At 41.1% G+C, this 21,086-nt stretch overlaps 1 protein-coding gene across 3 annotated transcripts in view; it reads right to left on the bottom strand.

Moving 5' to 3' along the window:
• Window positions 1–1,219: 1,219 nt before the first annotated feature.
• Window positions 1,220–21,086, bottom strand: part of FBXO28 (F-box protein 28) — a 32,736-nt gene continuing 12,869 nt past the window's right edge. The window contains exons 2-5 of one of the 3 annotated variants that reach the window (XM_003130584.7): window positions 20,930–21,039; window positions 17,334–17,472; window positions 7,465–7,660; window positions 1,220–5,814 (exon numbers count right to left, since the gene is read on the bottom strand). In XM_003130584.7, the coding sequence (XP_003130632.3) occupies window positions 5,420–5,814; window positions 7,465–7,660; window positions 17,334–17,472; window positions 20,930–21,039 (840 nt within the window). In that variant the 3' untranslated portion in view covers window positions 1,220–5,419. Of the gene's footprint in view, window positions 5,815–7,464; window positions 7,661–9,758; window positions 9,916–14,561; window positions 16,009–17,291; window positions 17,473–20,929; window positions 21,040–21,086 lie in introns of those variants that run through there. The other 2 variants (XM_084979357.1, XM_084979356.1) reach the window with 2 other exon arrangements.

Below are 21,086 nucleotides of genomic sequence, written 5' to 3'. Positions count from 1 at the left end.
AGCAATGCCAGATCCGAGCCATGTCTGGGACCTACGTCACAGCTCACAGCAGCACTGGATCCTTAACCCACTGAGCGAGGCCAGGGATCGAACCTGCCTCCTCATGGGTACTAGCTGCGTTCATTCACCTCATTCACCACTGAGCCACAACAGGAACTCTGTGACCACCAATTCTTTCACCCTGCTGGGTAAGAATACTATTTCTCTTTTCAATACGTCTTCCGGCTCCAAAACTAGATATTCAGAATTTCATCTCTTTCATAAAGATATAACTGTGATAGAGAATTACTGAAAACAAAATTCTCTGAAGTTCCTGTCATGGCTCAGCGGTTAACAAACCCGACTAGTATCCATGGGGATGCAGGTTCGATCCCTGGCCTCGAACTGTGCCACAGCAGGAACTCCTGAACGGCCTATTTAAGATGGCAGGTTCTAGAAGCCCTAAAAATGTTTCCTTTTACCCCTAAGCCTAGTGTAAATCCATTGCCAAAAAACTTGGGACACAAGTTGTCTCCTTCAAGGCAAGGCTTGTCAGGGTTTTAAGTTCTATGTGTTTATAGCCTTAACATCAGTGGTTTGGGCATTGACTGCTTCTCATCAATGTGTGGAATGTTTACCTGTGTTTATTGAGTTTAAAGAACTAACGTAGACTCTGAGCTCCTAGGTGTTTTTACATGTAGCAGAGCACAGCAGAGTCACGTAAGCTTTGAGAGTCGGTTGTAGCTCAGTGGGTTAAGAACCTGACCAGCATTCATGAGGATGTGGGTTTGAGCCCTGGCCCCGCTCAGTGGATTAAGGATCTGGCGCTGCTTCAAGCTGTAGCGTAGGCCAAAGATGTGGCTCAGATCCTGTGTTGCTTGTGGCCGTGGTGTAGGCTGGCAGCTGCAGCTCCAATTCGACCCCTAGCCCAGGAACTTCCATATGTTGTGGGTGAAGCCTTTTAAAAAAGATTAAAAAAAAAAAAAATTACATAAGCTTTGGAGGCAGGTAGGTCTGGGCTGAAGTCCCACTTAGGCGCTTACTTGTGTAACATTGCATGTTGCTTTGTCGGAGGTTAACTTCCCTAGACAGAGTAAAACCTGTTTTAGTAAGCAATGGTGAGGACTAAACTAACATGTAAAACACACAATACAGCGCTTGAAGAGGCGGTAGCTATTAATATGGCATTTGTTAGAAACTCTATAATCTTTTGCGCATGAAATACAAAGAAAACAAGTAACACTGGTAACAACACATTTATTTACGTACCCTGTTGTGTGACCGGGAGGTGTTTTTCACTTTCCAGTAATTGAATTCGGTTTTAACAATTAAAATTCCAGAACGTAAGCTAGTAATTGATTGTTGCTCATGACCATAAGTAAACAGACATGGTACCACAGAAAGGAATTTAAAACACATCTAAACTTTTGGTATAGCTTTGATATGAACTGGTATACTTTGGCAATGGACCTAACAGATGACCGAAATGCTTCTAGAATTCCATGGTTCTCTTCAGACACAACAGGAAAAAAATTCAATTTAATGTTTGAATTTCAGAAATTTAACAAGAGTCTTAGGAAACTGGAAAAGGCCAACGTTACTTAAGTCTATATCGTATGTATCGCAAAGATCAATGTATTGCTATTAAAAATCATGGCAGTAGTCAATTAATTGCTAGTTTCATTTTGCAGATTGAGCATTTCTTGAAAATTCACTTTAAAGGAATTCAGATCCCAAATCAAGTAACTGAATGGCATCTCCGGTTGGATTTTACCTTAGAAATAGCCATTTCTAAGAGGCGGTATCATACACGGCACTTCCTTTCAGAATGCCTTTCTTCCTGGCCTTCGATCTTACAGCATACGATCATTTTTAGAGGGTTTTGCTAAGTATTAACAAATGCGTACTCATTGCTTGAGCAGGAGAGAAGAATGTGCTGATCACCACATATGAGATTTTATATTACATTAAATTAAAATTACATACTGTTGGAAACAGACAAGATAGGGAGTTCCTAGATCCTAGAAAATATTATGGCTAAGGAAATAGAGAACTCAAAAAAGGAATCCACCTCCAAGAAACTAATTCGGCATAGTAAAATAGAATTAAGTGCCCTGTCTCAGGAAAAAGTTTATTAATAATAAGGAACAACTGGGACATCACACATCGTTTCTTTGGAGATTAAAGTGCAGGCTATGAAATGGCATATAAAATAATGCATAAAATAGTGCAATCTTAAGGTGCCATTATTTTTATTACACATAGCCTATGTTCATATGTCCATTTTCTCTCAAAAATCCAGCTGCAGTGACACCTTTTAGCTTATTTATTAGGCATTAATTATACTCTGTTTTACCCACTTTAGGGGCTACATAGACTATTTTAACATTTTAACAAGTAGAATAATAGCGCATACGTCTTGAAACTACTAAATAGAGATTAAGGCAAGCCCCTATGAAGTTCAGTACTCCAAAAACACGATTTACAAAAAAAAAAAAAAAATGTTGCTTCCAAAACCAGTGGCTTTAGACCGGATGGCACCCCAAGTTTTTTAAACAGAATGATTACTCGCATTACATCTGGGTCTGCCCCATTGTCTCCAAGCTCTTTACCTCAGAGAGGAGCTCGGAGGACAACAGGGGTCTGCATCCTCGCCTTCTAAACTAATCCATTCTCTCCGAGCATGTGCCCACCAAGTCCGGTCCGGGTGGCGGGGGCGAGGGGAGGCCGTCCCCTGCGTTCTGTACATCGTTCCTGCCACACGGGATCTGTCTGCAGTGTTGGACCAGCGTCACTGTGTGAGCGGGAATGACTCACTACATTAGAGACGTCTCCTCTGAAAGACAGCCAAGGAAGACGACAGGAATACTTGATGAAATGTTGCTCTAGACAACATAATATTGACACGGAGCGGAGCGTTTAAATTCTCTCTTGGGAAAGCGAATTTACAATGTTCCTGAAACATATGTCACTTTCGGCTGATGGAAACATTTCGTGATTTGTTGAAACTTACATACTATTATACTATACAAATGCAAGTATAATAGCCATCAAATTGGCCAAGGCAATCATAGCTTAACATGTTTGAGCTAGTCCAGGTAAGATCTGAGACTTAAAATGCAACTGTAGTGCTGTAATCTCCTACTGCTACGCCACATTCATGCATTTACAAGTGCACCTCATCAACCTTATGGGCAGGTGGTTACAAGTGTATACGGCAGAAATTTGGATTTTCAAACGGAAAACCCAGCTTCTAATACAGTGTGGATGCTTCTTAGGGAAGCCAAATACTCCTGTTAACTAATGGAAGACAATAGAGACACTTGGGGTATCAAGGTGTAGTTTAAAAAGAAACCCAGGAAACGTAAAATAATTCATTAATAACTGTTAAAAAAAAAAATCCCCTTGATGCATAAGGTTCATATTTTGTAAACCTGTAGACAAGTATTCTGTTCCTTAAAAAAGATTTCCTATTACCAGGAAAGCAGACTATTCAACACCAAGAGCAATCCAGGAGGCCTCCTCCAGAGTTGTGACAATATGGCTAAATCCTAGGATTACACGAGCGAGACCTGCGGAGACAATGAGTTCCAGACAGGGACTTTTATGGATGACCTTGGCTGACAAATGTTTTGGAAACTGTTTATTTTAGAGTTACCTTCCCAACAAACCACGAAACACTTGGATGTTATTTTACGGCTTTTCATTGAAAACATACTACATTGTAAATGGTGCTTCAGATTTCAGAGTTAAGACAAAGAACTGATCGAACTCTAAGGACAATATAAAGTCAGGACAATATTAAAAATGGGTAAGAAAATGTTTCATTTGGAGAGCTTAACCTAAAGGATGCATAACCATGTCATGGTGGACGGATAAAAAAAGGGCAGTGACCTTGTGCTTTTATTCAACTCAGGTACTTACCAAAGCCTTAGGTTTTATACAGGCGGCACACTGCCACCTGGAAAGCGACAGTACTCTAGATGACACCTAAGTTGATCTTAAATTACTGAAGCCCAAGGCAACAGTTGCTTCAAAGAACTTAACGGTCAAATCGTGACTACCTAATTTAGTACATTAAAATAAAACTAGGACAGTAATAGCTGAATGTTTCAAAAATACACAACTGGGGAAAAGAATCACTGGACACAATTTGGAGGTTGTTAAAGTGACCACGTAGAAGGTTGAACAGTGCAAGACATGCTTTTCCAGTTACAAGCTCACAACAGGAGTGCAAACGAAATTAAAGCTTTTGTTTAGAGTTGCGGGATGAGGAAAGCTTGAACGTCATATTAAAAAGCTTCCCTCAGGTCACCTCCCCCCACCCAGAAATGAAATGATCAAAATGCTTTTTCATAGTACGATTTTCTTCAGCAGACTTTCTTTCAATGGCAAAACTGCATCCCACAAGTTGGGTTCCTTCCTCGCACCACAGGGCATGACTGTTAGATCAATGAGCACGCACAGTGGTGAGCAAGGAACAGAACTTGGTACCAAGAGGTCTGACGCCAATGGAAAGAATTTGGGGTTCTGCCTCAGCCAGTGCCCCTGAACCCTACAGAGGGCAGATAACGCGATGGGCTTGAGGACTCTCACATTCCCGTAAAAGTGGAGGACAAATGGACTAACACATACCGCCCCCCCGCCCCCGAGGCAAAGCTGTCGTGGTGCAAGATGTTAAGCCTTAAACTAAGACGCTGCTCTAGAGAGTGGAGCAGGAGGGAGGTTCAAGACGATACCAGTGCAAGAGCTTTTCAAGCGAGCTGACTAGGCAGTGCATGCAGCCGTCCATGCAAACGTAGGACATGGCCCCCCAAGAGAACTGAAAACATGGATCTAACAACTGGATAAGTCCCTTGCCAGTAGTTTATAAAAATATAGTCAATACTGTAGAGGCCCCTTCTACAGTCAATACTATGGAGTCCATTTTAGTTACCCATTACTTCAATACCAAAAAGCATTTACTACTTTTCAGACATTCCAGACAAAGGTCACTTATAACAAAAAGTCAACTTTAAAAAAAAAAAAACAAAAAAACCAAGATACTGTCCATTTAAAAAGTAGGTCTTTTCTTTCAAGTGAACAGGACATTTTCTGTATTAAACTTAACTTCTAGTCTGTCAAGACTGGTTTAAGATCCTTATGTAATGTGCATATATGCAGAGACAAATAAACTTACTTTAAACATCTGCACAGAAAAAAGTTAACGTCTTGAAACATGATAGAACAGGTGTGGTTAGTACAAATCTATTGCAAAGTAAAAAGGTTCTGTGCATCAGTCCAACCAGGAGAAGCGGGAGAAGACTGTCCCAACCGCGAGAGTTCAAGTTTAAGGTGTGTTCTGAAAGCCTAGAAGCCGAAGGGACACCGTGCTGCTCACGGCATCCTGATATGCGGAACTGCTCAAGCCACAAAGCCGGGGCTTCCTCTGGAGCGAGGTTTACTTCCTATTCCGGAGGCGTTTCGATTTCCTAAGAGAGTCTATGGCTTCAGCGGCCTTTTTTCGTTTCCGAGGAGACTCTTCATTCTGCCCAGACCCTGAGGAGCTTCCCACCGCACTTTCCATTACTTCTCGTAGTTTGCGTTCCAGCTCTGCCAACCGTGCGTTCTGCTCACCTATGATCTGGGTCTGCTCTAGCAGTTTCTGGTCCTGGTCTTGAAGCTGTTTCTGTTGTTCTTGCACTTTGGTGCGAAGCTCAGAAATTTCACGCCTGAGAACAGTCACCCCAGCACCGTTTGTCTTAACCTGCTGCTGGAGCTTGGTAACCTCCTGTCTTGAAGGGTTTTGCTTGGAGAAGAGCTGCATTGTTGTCAGGGCTGCAGAAGGTCCTGGAACTGCGGGAACAGAGTTTACAACACAGTCAGTCACTTCAACTGTCTCATCACCAGGAACACTTCATTAATTAATCTTATTCAAAAATGGAATATCCCTATTAATATTACTTCTGACGATTTCTTCTTTGCCATCTACTTGGTCTAATGGACTAACAGACACTGTAACTATAAATGAATTTGCATTCTGAGTCTCATGTCCATGTGGCAATATGTGGATTGCCAGCACATGGGGAAAGGCATTTAGTGGCATAAAACTTGTGTTTAAAATATTACAAACCATTCTGAGTACCTAGTAAAGTGCAGTGGTAAAATCAGAGTAGAATTATTTTCTTCCTTATTGCACACAAACATGAACATCTGAGATAGAAGCACAGGCCTAGCACGTTCTTAAGTCCTCCCTGTGGTTAATTATATGCAAGGCTTCGACATTAGCCCGACAACAGAGACACCATCAAAAAGTGAGTTACATCATACACAATGATCATGAAGAATTTCTGACATTGTGTAGAAAGGCTTTGGAGATACTCTGTTTTAGGAATAGCAGAATGTAACATGGGCATAAAAATCACTATTTGAAACTAATAACCTACTTTTAAAAAAGCCTCATCTCCTGAAGCTTTTTAGGACCAGATGAATCCATCCATACCCTAAAAGGCACCTAATTTTCCCCTCGCACATTTAAATAATCAGAATATTGTCCTTGACTGATGCATTCTTGTTTCCCTCTCTGCCTATCTTTATCCAACAAGGCTCAGATCAGTTTTTACCTCTTGTGAGGTCTCAATCAGACCAGCTAACAACAATCCTCAAGATTCTGTCTCTGCCACTCATGCGGCACTTAAGTGGACATTGCTTTAAACTACTCCTCTTGCCTCCAACCATCTGAGGCTGGATATGTCCTACTTTACGAAATAAGATTCTTGCGAGCAGACACCATGAGCTGCACTTCGTTTTAGTCTCTGTATTATGCTGTGTGCATAACAGGTACTCAATAAAAGACATGCTGTAGGCTTTCTTATTAAATTATGGAGAGCCATTCAGTAGCCCCACTAAGTACTCCAGGAGCTAACTAATCTGAACAAAACAAAATGTTTCATTACAAATGTGCTTCCTGATTTAAAATGTTTACAGGGGTTGAAGATGTTGAACAATTCTTTCAGTAGATAAGGGCACAAATCTAGGATTCAACAGTGTTCAAAACAGCCTTATGCATCTGTAGCAGCCAGATGCTGCAGGGGCTGAAATAATTCATTGGTTATTTCAATGAGAATTTTTTCAATGCTGTTTTAGGATAATGAACACTAGTCAGAAACACCAAAAACATAGACATATATATAGGCTTTCATCCAGCAACTCTGCTTTAATAGTTTTTTTCTAAGCTAACAGTTGGGGATGTGTACAAACACGCAGCCACAAGACTGTTCTGCAGAGTGTAGTTCAAATACAGAAAACCTGGAGACAAATGAGCTTAACAGCAGCGGATCAGTGACTTAAGCTATGGTCTGTAATCCAATCTGTCATTAAAAATGAGGCTGCAGATAGATAGTTACAGACCCAGCAAAGTTCAAGGTATACAGTTAAGGGGGGGGCAAGTTACAAATCTGTGTATGAACATAATTACAAACTGAACATATCACACACAAGAGGTACCTGGAGGAGAGCCCATGAGTCTTCCAGACACATCTGATCCTGGTAATTTCCTCTTCAGAATTGGAACAATCTTTTCATCAAAGTACTCCATTGCCATGGAGGAAATATCCCTTAACTCTTGAAGCACTTCATGAGCTCGCTGAGGGGCTCTGGTAGAATTGACATATCTCAACACACGATAAATCTCATCAATCACCTAAAATAATGAGCTCTCGTTAACACTTTCAATTTTTTTTTTTTTTTTTTTTTAAAGAAAACAGCTAAGCAGGGAGGGAGGTGACTGCGAAAGCCTACAAGGTGATGTCCCTGATATACTGAGCACGGGTCACGTTTCCACCTGGAACCCATGGCGCTGGGACTGTTATAATACTTTACACGTTTCATATGTACATTTATTAAGCATCTTTTCTGTACTATACTGGGGCTAAGGAATCAGGATGATTAAAATATAGCTCCTGGAGTTCCTGTCGTGGCGCAGTGGTTAACGAATCTGACTAGGAACCATGAGGTTGCGGGTTCGATCCCTGTCCTTGCTCAGTGGGTTAACGATCCGGTGTTGCCGTGAGCTGTGGTGTAGGTTGCAGACGCGGCTCGGATCCCGCATTGCTGTGGCTCTGGCGTAGGCCAGTGGCTACAGCTCCAATTCGACCCCTAGCCTGGGAACCTCCATATGCCGCTGGAGCGGCCCAAGAAATGGCAAAAAGACAAAAATAGAAAAAATAAATAAATAAATAATATATAGGAGTTCCCGTCGTGGCGCAGTGGTTAACGAATCCGACTAGGAACCATGAGGTTGCGGGTTGGATCCCTGCCCTTGCTCAGTGGGTTAACGATCCAGCGTTGCCGTGAGCTGTGGTGTAGGTTGCAGACGCGGCTCGGATCCTGCGTTGCTGTGGCTCTGGTGTAGGCCGGTGGCTACAGCTCCGATTGGACCCCTAGCCTGGGAATCTCCATATGCCGCGGGAGCGGCCCAAGACCAAGAAATAGCAAAAAGACCAAAAAATAAATAAATAATATATAGCTCCTGCTCTGAAGGAAATCACAGTGTAATCAGGGAAAGATACCTGTAAAGAAGTGATACAAGAGGGACATACAAATTGCTGAAGAAACTAGAAGACTAAACTGAGAGGTTCAATCTTGGTTGCAGGCAAGCAGGAGCTGAGGTGGGGCACTGCCCAAACCCATGTTCCACTAACCCTCCAAGCCTACTTCACCCTAGCCTGAATCTGTTTCCCAAAGCCCCACGGACTCGGCCTGACTCCCTTCTCTTCCACGCTGCCATTATCTGCTTATCCTTGAAGCCGTTTCTCCCGGTCTCCTCAGATCCTGCTTTCCTGCTATCACCAAAGGGCAGCAAATGATCCTTTTTCATTTTAATAATAATTGCAATGGGGAAACCCAAGGCATACATACATGGAGAGAAACATGTAATCTTGCAGAGGAGCACCAGGGCAAATTACAGTCCTTGACACTTTCTAGACTCTTGGGTCAATGAGCTCATCCACGTCAGTCTAGCTCCATGTGTGCCTAACACATATCAGCAAAATGAAACCGTCAGAATATGTCTATTGTGAATCAAAGAGGACTTCACAGAGGCCACGTTAGTGGCCTGGAGAGATGACTACTAATTGCCTTGGGCTGAGGTGGTGTATTACAGGCACATGCACTAAAAGAAGACATTTTTTAGTTTTGAGTAACATGGGACATGCAGGTGACACGAGCCAGGCAGGCCTATCTGGAGATACAGGTTAGGAGAGCAGGAGAGAAACTGCAGATGATGGAGAGGCCTCAGGAGCCAGTGGCATGAGGGACTGGCCCTGCTAAGGGAGAAGACAGAGAGCAAGAGTCAAAGGCCGAATCCTGAGGCACCAGGGGCTAAGTGACATGTGTATTTTTGGCATCACTACTAGATTATAAACTCCTTCCAGAAGAAAATGGTATTTTGTTCAATAATAACTTACTGAACATGTAAGGAAATATACACATTCAAAAAAAAAGTGAAACAACTTTCTCTTGGGCTTATAATTTAATTCTGTGACCACAGCCTCACCCATAAGCATTTACTGAATTCATACTACAGATGTGTCACTTTTCAAAGCACCGGGATAAAAACAGTGAACACAGGTGACAAGATTCTTATTCTCACGAAGCTGAAGCAAACAAATAATAATTCAAAATAGTGCCAAGTGGAAAAAAAGAGGTAAATTGATAACTCCTATGGGGGAAGAGGTAATCAGGAAAGGCTTCTTTGACATATTTAAGGCAAAATGGAAGGGTGAGGAGGAGTCAGTGACCGGAGGATCTGGGGAGAAACGCAGTTAAGCAGGAATAACAACAGCAATGGCTTCAAGGTCAGAGGCAGCCTGGCTTGGTCAGGAGTTCAAGGGTTCGAAATACGCAATCCGCATCACCAAACAGTCAAAGTTTATGGAAGCTATTAGATGCTTGAAGCTGTGAAAAAAGTTACCTAATTATAAAATGGTTAATAAAAATTAAAAATATAAGCTAAAGTGGTAATACAGCATCTTTTTAAAAGATTCTTCGTCGTGACTAGATTCTCAGTGCCAAGGTTAGGATATTAACTGATCCACAGTAGTACTGACGTTTTCCCATGTGTCATACATAAGAAAAGCACCGTAATACTCTAGTATTACTTTGCATCGGCCTCGAGGCTGGTAGATGGCATCATAGTTACAAAGTAACCATCAGCTCTTTGAATTTTTAAATCAAGCCCCCTCCTTTTTTACATATTATGATCCTTTTTCTGGGATGTTCTCCCTGCATTATCTCCCCAACCCCAAATTTCTAGCTCATCCCTGAGGTCTCAGGAACCCCTCCTCAGAGTAAGCAGTCTTTTCTGAACCATTTTCTTTTTTTTTTTTTTTTTGGCTTTTTGCCATTTCTTGGGCCGCTCCCAAGGCAGATGGAGTTTCCCAGGCTAGGGGTCTAATCGGAGCTGTAGCTGCCAGCCTACGCCGGAGCCACAGCAACGCGGGATCCGAGCCGCGTCTGCAACCTACACCACAGCTCACGGCAACACCGGATCGTTAACCCACTGAGCAAGGCCAGGGATCGAACCCGAAACCTCATGGTTCCTAGTCGGATTCGTTAACCACTGCGCCACGATGGGAACTCCTGAACCATTTTCAGTTTACATCGTTATTAACAGCATTGTCAAAGGAGATGAACACAATTTTCCCTTCAGAACACACAAGTTTTAAGTACATCTTTCTGTTCATTTCTATCTTCCCATAATCTAGTAAGCGCGAAGAAAGAAGAGAACATGTGTAGTTTCACAGCCTAGCAGTGCCTGGCACACGGCAGATACTCAATAAATGTGGGGCTTTTTGTTTGTTTTTTTTAAGGGCTACACAAGCAGCATAAGCAAGTTCCCAGGCTAGGGGTCGAATCGGAGCTGCAGCTGCCAGCCTAAGCCACAGCCACAGCAATGCGGGGTCTGTAACCTACACCATAGCTCATGGCAGTGCCTGATCCTTAACCCACTGAGCGAGCCCAGGGATCAAACCCGCATCCTCATGGATACTAGTCAGGTTCATTTCCACTGAGCTACACTGGGAACTCCAATAAATGTTTGTTAAATGAGTGATATAGTCAAATATTATAAATTGCTTAACCCTGGCATATCTAAATAAAACGGTTTAGGGGCAAGCCACGGGGTTAAATGAAATACAAAAACATGACTTAGGAGTTCCCATCGTGGCACAGCGGAAACCAACTAGGAATCATGAGGTTGTGGGTTTGATCCCTGGCCTTGTCTCGCTCAGTGGGTTGAGGATCCAGCGTTGCCGTGAGCTGTGGTGTGGGTCACAGACTCGGCTCGGATCTGGCATTACTGTGGCTGTGGTGTAGCCTGGCAGCAACAGGTCTGATTAGACCCCTAGCCTGGGAACCTCCATATGCCGCGGGTGTGGCCCTAAAAAGACAAAAGACAAAACGTGATTTTTAGAGGCCAAATTTTGTTTTGAACATAAATGTCACAGTTAAAATTTTTATTGGGAGAGATTTTTAAAAATATGTAATACTTGAAAGAGTTTATTTATTCACAGCTTTATTAATGGACCTATAATGTTTATGTACATCAATCTGGTCAATAGAAGAATATTTACATTATGTTTGAGCTGGACTAGAAATGACTGCTACAATGATTCAAACATGAAGAAGACATACATCTTATCCAAGGCAACATGACTCAATGAAAGACCCATAGGGAGCAAAGGATAGCTCAAACTGAGTCAAATCAACATACAAACACAATGCTTCATGAGAAAGATCGACAAGCTCTGTTTGAGGACTGAGCAGGCCTAATGAAGGACTTGGCAACGAGAGTTAAGTGGGATCTCAGCGGGGAAGAGAAGCTTCAGCAGGAGAGGGAGGAGGAGGGAGGTGAGTGGCTAGGTGACGTGCACAGACAGGTGACAGCACAGGAAACCAACACGGATGTGGTCCTATTATGTACCATGCATTTAGTCTATTTTTTTTTTAATTTACCTTTATTTATTTTTATTTTTGGCTGCCCCTTGGCATATGGAGTTCCTGGGCCAGGGATTGAACCTACGTCCTAACACTCCCAAGATTCCGTGGATCTCATTACAGCATAGTAGGAAATCCTTTTTTTTTTTTTTGGTCTTTTTGCTATTTCTTTGGGCCGCACCCGAGGCACATGGAGGTTCCCAGGCTAGGGGTTGAATCAGAGATGTAGCCACGTCTGCAATCCGAGCCGAGTCTGCAACCTACACCACAGCTCACGGCAATGCCGGATTATCAACCCACTGAGCAAGGCCAGGGATCGAACCCGCAACCCCATGGTTCCTAGTCGGATTCGTTAACCACTGCGCCACGACGGGAACTCCTACTTGCTTTTTCTCATTTTAATTTCTCCATGGAGTTCCCGTCGTGGCGCAGTGGTTTAACGAATCCGACTAGGAACCATGAGTTGTGGGTTCGATCCCTGGCCTCGCTCAGTGGGTTAAGGATCCCGCTTTGCTGTGGCTGTGGGATAGGCTGATGGCTACAGCTCCGATTGGACCCCTAGCCTGGGAACTTCCATATGCCTCGGGAGCGGCCCTAGAAAAAGGCAAAAAGACCAAAAAAAAAAAATTATTATGCAGTGAACCCCCTTCTATAACCCTTATTCTTTGGAATTAATTTTATATCGAAATGTCCCACAAGGATTACTAATATCCAATTACATCTATAAACCAATTTGTGAAATATTTTCATCTTTACTATATCTAGCCTTCTAAACATAGTTTGAAAGCAAGCCATCTCTTCCATTCCTTCAAATCTTCCATTTATAAAACAATGTTTTCAAATCTTATTATATAGAGATTCTTTTAGCCAGGTGGAATCACCCACGTTTTCAAAAAAATTAAAAATATTTAAAAATATATATTTCCCAACATTGTAAGTCAACTATGCTTCAAAGAACAAGGTGAAGAATAAAGGACATACAGCATTAATAAAATCCACACTTCTGGCACTCAGTCATCAGTGGCTGAAATGGCTTTAGAGGCACACATTAAGAAAGCATAGCATTTATCTGATTTTTATTTTTATTTATCCTTTTACTTTTTAGGGCCACACCTGCAGCTTATAGAAGTTCCTGGGGGATAGGGGTTGAACTGGAGCTGCAGTTACCAGCCTGCACCACAGCCACAGTGACGTGGGTCTCAAGCCGCAACTGTGACCTTCCCTGCAGCTTGTGGCAACACCCGCTCCTTAACCTATTTAAGCGAGGCCAGGGATCGAACCCGCATCCTCGTGGATACTAGTCAGGTTCTTAACTCGCTGAGCCACAAGGGGAACTCCCACCACTATGTTTCAACAAGCACAAAAGGTTACTGGGGCTGTCAGTACAATGAAGAGAAGAAATTATTCATGTCTCTTTTCATTATTCTATCTCCCAGAATAGTTAGTTGGCCTCTGTTTACATGTGTCTTTCAGTATGTGTGAGCTATAGATCCTGACCAAGAGCTTACCATAAAAAGTTTTGACCTCTGTGTCAGAAGATTTGAGAAATATATATGGGACTAAGCCAAGAATCTATAGTTAGTTCTGAGAGAAGATGAATGGACTATCAATATTAGCGGTGAGAATCTGCAACCATGGCCCTAACTGACCTGTGCCTATTTCTGTAAAGAAGATTTTTATTAGAACACAAGTACGCCCATTCATTTACCATGTGCTGTAGACCCATGGCTGCTTCTCAGAGGTGAGTATTTATGACAGAGACCATGCGGCCCACAAAGCCAAAAATATTTACTAGGTTTTTTTTTTAATGATTTTAATTTTTTTCCATTATAGCTGGTTTACAGTGACTACTGGCTCTTCACAGAAAAAGTTTGCTTATCTCTGCCACAGATCATAATGGCAAAATACCAACCAGTCTAAATCCTTTAGACTGATTTGTTTTTTTTATTTGCTTTTTAGGGCCGCACCCGCGGCATATGGAGGTTCCCAGGCTAGGGGTCAAATCGGAGTTGCAGCTGCTGACCTACCCCACAGCCACAGCAACGCCAGATCCGAGCTGTGTCTGCGATCTACACCACAGTTCACAGCAACGACCTATACCACAGTTCACGGGAACGCCGGATTCTTAACCCACCTGAGCAAGGCCAGGGATTGAACCCGTATCCTCATGGATACCAGTCGGCTTCATAACCCACTGAGCCACAATGGAACTCCCTATACAGACTGTCTTTTAATGCCCTTGTTATTACTATGGTCTCCCCATCAAGAGACCCATTTTAAACCCCTCCAAAAACTAAGCCTTAGGTTTTCACTGAGCAGGACAATGATCTAGCTTGTTTGGAGTTGAGAGAGGTATCTGTGGGTTTAAATCATTCTTAAGATTCTCAAGCAACCTTCCTGTTTCCGACCCACTGTCAGAGGTGCCTAGAGTTTTCCAGGGTCAGCTGTGCACATTGGACCGCCTCCCAGCTTCCCTCGCTGCTGCGAGCTTAGAAATTAACTTTCTCAGTTCTGCTAAGTTGGTTACCACTTGTTCATCTACTTTCCAGCTTCCAAAATTTTGTTGCTACTATCTCCTCTCCTGATGTCATTCTCAGGTCTGTATCTTTTTTTTTTTCTTTTAAGAATTAGCTGACTTACAATATGACAGGAGAAAGAGTGAAGCAGATAGCCATCTATATTTAACCTACCACTCAATTTTCTGAATAAACCTGACTGCTGTTTCAGAGAATAAGTAAAAGAAAAAATTTCCCCAAATGTTAGTCTGCACATCCAAACTTCTGGTACATAACAGGCGATCTAATGTAAACTAATGTTGGTATTACCCATATTCACTTAAGTAACTTATGAAAAGTAATTTATAAAATGAAATGCCTACTGGAGATCTGAATTTTAACAAAAAGGATACATTCATTTTTTTTTTTGGAACTGAATGCGGAAGTTCCTGGGCCAGAGATTGAACGTGTGCCACAGCAGTGACACTAGATCCTTAACCCGCTGAGCCACCAGGGAACCCTCAAAATGGATATGTGGATTTATTACATATAAAACCACAAAAATGAGTTTTCTTACAAACTATAAAAGTATAACCCAGAAGCATGATCCTGGGGAAAACAACAATACCCTCCAAGTTAAGAAAGAAAGAAAATAATCTTATAGAATGTCCTCACTTTTAAGCATGAGAAGGTGAAAATGGATGTCATAAAATGACTCAAATACCGCAAACAGTGTTAAGCTAGCAGTTTAGATTTAGTCTAAGTAAGCGAAAAAGGACCAGTTACACAAAGATAAAATGTAATAATCTGCATATACAGTGTTGTTTTAGGCAAAATATAAACTAAAAAGATGGCACTTTTAAGAAACCAAATAAGCCAGCGTGATAATAAAAACAAAAAGTATTTGTTTTTTAGGGGTTGTTTTTCCAGCAAAGTTCACATTTATGGGAGAGAAATGAGGCTAGGCTGTTGTGAAGGATGGCAGACTCCCAGTGCAAACGAGGGAAAGGCCTCGGTTAAGGAGCAGAGCAATGCAGATGCCCCGGGGTGCCCTTCAGCTGGAAAATGAAGACAGGCTGCACTGCTACCACCTCACTTGGTAACAGAATTTAAAGAGAAACATCAATAGTGGTTCCCCCCAAAAAGCAGGACTTAACTGGATTTAACCTCATCTCTCTTTGGACAGTAAATACCATCATGCCAATTACGTGATTCTGAACAAACTGGAATAAAAGATGGGCAACTTCTGCAAAGGGCGGACAGTAAAATATCTTTGGCTTTGCAGGTCACACAGACTTTGCTACAAACTAAACAACTCTTGTAACAACTGACTGAACTGTCTTTGAGGTCAGGACACACTGACATGTTCCTTCAGTATTCATAATCTTAGCATTATGAGATATGCAATGAAAACTACGAGGCTATAGGAGACAACCTATTCTATCTAGTTCCGTAAACAAGGAACACGGAAGAGTAATTACCTATGAATCAGACCTGGATGGGATCTGGCATAAGACTCAGAACCTAAAGTTTCTAACTGGTCACCTTTCAGAGTACACTGCAAAAGCGTCAATAGCTAATATGAGGAAAGTGAGGCACACCAACGAATATCTTAAAATAAGAAACAGGACACCCCTCGCTCCCAATAAACATCACAGAAAATTAAAAATGGAGAAAGTACATGTAAAATATTGCCAATATTAATTATCTATGAAAATAACAAAAAGAGAACAAATTTTACTAGGCACTAATTAATTTCAGCCATGATAAGGGAACCTTCTTCCATTATCAACTAAGTAGCAAAATGACCTTCAATTCCATCTACTTCCAATCCTCCCACATAAAAAGATATAAACATTATTTCATTCTGAATTTATACTCAGTTCAAGAAGATGCCAGTGAAGATATGAGAAGCATATTGAATGCTGGGGTTGTTACTAACTTATAATGACAAAAACACCACAGTATACTTCTGTGTTAAACAACACTACTGCTTAGCTTCGAGTACAGTGCTATATGGTAATGATTTATTCTTGTCAAATCTGGATGTAAGTTGTCTTCACCAAACATTTCTCAAACAAAACAAAACCAGCCTACCTCTCCTAGTCCACCTCCCCAAAATTAAAACAATCTTAAAGGCAGGGACAATACCTATCTTGTTCATTGCTGTATCTCTGGCACCTTAACAAAGAATAAAAGCTCAAAATTTCTTTAGTATGAACCCTTAAAGAGCTTTCCTAAAGAACAGTAGGGCTGCTACTGTACATTTCATTAGTTAGAATTTTGAATATAAGATCAAATATATTCATTGGTGTACCTCACTTTCCTCATATTAGCTACTGACACGTTTGCAGTGTACTCTAAAAGGTGACCAGTTACGAGTTCCCGTCTTGGTGCAGCAGAAACCAATCTGACTAGGAACCATGAGGTTGCAGGTTCGATCCCTGGCCTTGCTCAGTGGGTTAAGGATCTGGCGTTGCCGCAAGCTATGGTGTAGGTCGCAAAGGTGGCTCAGATCCTGAGTTGCTGTGGCTCTGGCGTAGGCCGGTGGCTACAGCTGTGATTGGAGCCCTAGCTGAGGAACCTCCATATGCCGTGGGTGCGGCCCTAAAAAAAGACAAGACAGACAAAAAAAAATAAATAAAAGGTGACCAGTTAGAAACTTTAGATTCTGAGTCTTATGCCAAATCTTATCCAGGTCTAATAAATGATATGTATTTATATAAGTGACTGCACAGAAGCTAAACAAATCCATCCACAGAAATTCATTCAAAAAAAAATAGGAACAGTTCTGTCATCTAAAAAAATCACCTTGTAACTATATAATAATTTGAAGTGTACACAGTGCCATGCCGCTGTTCTAGGTAAGCAATCCCACTTTACCTTTCCTGGGATGAAGCAACAGAGATTGGAATCCACATACTTCATGAAAGTCATATTTAACAGTGAGAGCCTTGTTTCAACAGCAGCAAGGATATCTGCATGACGGGCTAATGAATGGTTTCTCCTTTCGGACTCTCTCCTACCAAAAAAAAAAAAAAAAAAAAGGAAGCAACCATTAAGCAATCAAAATTCCTTAATGCAAGTCTCACATTCACATGTTAATTTAGAAATCTACAATTGGGTCATAATTTAACTGTAATTATAAGTGAATCACTATGTTTAGAAATCCTTGCCAAGGACTAGTACTCATTGATAAAATATCCAAAAAAAATTTTTGCTTTATTCTTTGGCTGTCTCAAACCTAATGTATTAGAATCAGAGAAGTTACATAAATGAAAGAATTACACATGGACGTAAAAACAAGAGACCACAAATTTGGCCTATAAAATCAGTTCAACTTTTAGAAAGTTTTATTGAGATGTAACTGATGTATAATAAAATTCACTTTTAAAGTATACAACTTAGTAGGTTTTAGTATATTCACAGTTGTGTACCCACCCTCACTATGAAATTTCAGAACATTTTCATTACCACCAAAAGAAAGCCTGTAACCATCATAAATCACTCCCATTACCCAGTCCCTGGCAACACCTAATTTACTCTGTTTCTGTGGATTTACCTATTCTGGACACTTTAGATAACTGGAATCAAAACAGCATGTGGTATTTTGTGCCTATCTTCTTTCCCTTGGCATAGTCCTCAAGGTTCATCCATGTTGCAACGTCTTAGGAGTTCTCCATTCCTTTTCATTAGTAAATAATATTCTATCACATGGACATACCAGGATTTTGATTATCCATTCATCTGCTGATAGAGACTTTTGGGTTGTTTTTACTTCTGGGCTATGATGATTAATGCCACTGTGAGTATTTGTAAACAAGTTTTTGTGAAGACATACTTCCATTTCTCCTGGGTATATACCTAGGAGTGAAACTGCTGGGTCATTTGCTCACTCTGTGTTTACCTTTTAGAGAAACTGTTTTCTAAAGTGGCTATACCATTTTATAATCCCACTAGTCGTATACGAAAGTTCCAATTTGTCCACAGGCTTCCCTATACTTGCCTTTCAAAACATGCTAGTCCTCCATCCTAGCGAATGTGAAGTGGTATCCCATAGTATTTATACTATTTTCCTTTGCAATATCCTGATGACTAAATGTGCTTGTTGTCTTTTTAGTATATCTTCTTGTTTTTTTTATTTTTATTTTTTAGTGCTGCACCTGCAGCATATGCAAGTTCCCAGGCTAGGGGGCGGAACAAGAGCTGCAGCTGCTGGCCTACAACACAGCCATGGCAACACAGGATCCTTAACCCAAGGAGTGAGGCCAGGGATCAAACCCACATCCTCATGGCTCCTAACCTGCTGATCCCCAACAGGAACTCCTTAGTATATCTTCTTAGGAGAAATTTCTACCAAATCTTTTGCCCACCTTCAAATTGGAGTTACTCATCTTTTTACTGTTGAGTTGTAAGAGTTCCTAATACAATCTGGACATAAGTCCCTTAACAGATATATGAGCTGCAAATGTTTTCTCCCATTCTGCAGGTTATCTTCATTTTTCTGGATAGTGTCCTTTGAGGCCCAGAAATTTTAAACTTTGAATTCTGGCTTGTCTACTTTTTTCTTTTGCTATTTGTGATTCTGGTGGTTTATCTAATAAAAAAAAAACACTGCCTGATCCAAGTTCATGAAGTTTTTTTTTTTGGTCTTTTTAGGGCTACACCCATGGCATAGAGAGGTTCGAGGCTAGGGGTCAAACTGGAGCTGTAGCCGCTGGCCTATGCCACAGCAACACCAGATCCGAGTCATGTCTGCAACCTACACCACAGCTCACGGCAACACCAGATCCTTAACCCACTGAGCGAGGCCAGGGTCGAACCTCTGTCCTCATGGATACTAGTCAGATTTGTTTCCACTGAGCCATGACAAGAACTCCTCATGAAGATTTTTTTTTTGGTTTTTATGTTTATGGCTGCACTGTGGCATATGGAAGTTCCTGGGCCAGGAAATGAATCCAAGCTGCAGCTGCAACCTATGCCACAGCTGTGGCAACACCAGATCCTTTAACCCCCTGCACCAGGCTGGGGATTGAACTCTCACCTTCATAGCAACCTGAGCTACTTCAGCTGGATTCTTAATCTACTGCATCACAGCAGGAACTCCCAAATTCATGAAAGTTTATAACTAAGTTTTCTTCTCAGGGTTTTACAGTACAGCACTGACATTTACACTTAAGTGTATGATTCATTGTGAGTTAATTTTTGTATATGGTTTAAGAAAGGTGTCCAACGTCATTCTTTTGTCCCAGCATCACTTGTTGAAAACAGTTTTCTTTCCCATTGAATTGTCTTGGCATTCTTCTTGAAAATCAATGTACTAAAAATGTAAGGGTTCATTTTCTAGACTTTCAATTCTATTCCATTGAGCTATATGTCTAGTTTTATGCCACTACCACAGTTTTCTTACTGTAGCTTTGCAGTAAGTTTTGAAATTGGGAAGTGGTAGTCTTCCAATTTTTTCAAGACTTTTTTTTTTTTTTTGCTTTTTTCAGTGCTGCACCCCTGGCATATGGAGGTTCCCAGGCTAGGGGTCAAATTGGAGCTACAGCTGCCGGGCTGCACCACAGCCACAGCAACACAAGATCAGAACTGTGTCTGCAGCCTACATCACAGCTCGCAGCAACTCCAGATCCTTAACCCACTGAGCAAGGCCAAGGATCAAACCTGCAACCTCGTGGTTACTACTCGGATTCATTTCCAATGAGCCGCAATAGGAACTTCTCAAGACTATTTTGATTATTGTGAGTCTTCTGCATTTCCATAAGAATTACAGGACTGGCTTGTCAATTTTTGCAAAAAGACAGAGGATTTTGATGGGGTTGCACTGAATGTATCTATCAATTTGGGGAGTGTTGCCATTTTAATATGAAACCTTCTAATCCATAACATAGAATGCCATTCCATTTATTTAAGTCATCTTTAGTTTCTTTCAACAATGTTTTTAATGTACTAAGTATCATACTTTTGTTATATATTTCACTAAGTATTTTATTCTTTTCAATGCTATTGTAAATGGAATTGCCCAAACTTCATTTTTGAACTGTTTATTGCTAGCACATAGAATTAAACAATTGATTTTTGTATAGTGATCTTGAATCTGATATCCCTGCCAAACTCATTTAATTAGCATTAGTAATTAATCAGCTTATCATACATAATATCATGCACACACAAGATCACGTCATCTGTGAAGAGAGTTTTTACTTCTTCCTTTTCAATCTGAATGCCTTTTCCTTAATTTTCTTGCCTAAATCCCCTGGCTTGAACTACAATGTTGAACAGATATGGTGACAGTGAACAGACTAAGAGTAAAATCATTTATTGTGATCTGTGTACCCTTTGCTACAAAAACTTAGAAACTATTTAACATGTAAATCCTTACTGAGATTAAAAAAACCCAAAATCTCAAGATCCAAATCCCCAACTGTAATCACAATTCCACCTGTAAATGACCATCACTGCTAATGGTAACATACCTAGGGAGTTGTGCTTTAACTTGTTTCTGACATAGATTATGGTACCTCTCCACTTTTAGAAATCCCTGATTCAACATTCTCTGGCAGACCAAGTCCATTCTTTTACAAACCTATGGGAAGAGAGGAGAAAGAATTTTTAAAAAGTAAAAACCAAACG

Source organism: Sus scrofa, chromosome 10, assembly GCF_054392235.1.
Source record: "Sus scrofa isolate SSC_HxYL_T2T_F1_AM1 chromosome 10, Sscrofa_HxYL_maternal_Yorkshire_Landrace_v2.0, whole genome shotgun sequence".
Taxonomy (NCBI): domain Eukaryota; kingdom Metazoa; phylum Chordata; class Mammalia; order Artiodactyla; family Suidae; genus Sus; species Sus scrofa.
This window is presented reverse-complemented; position numbering and strand designations above follow the sequence as displayed.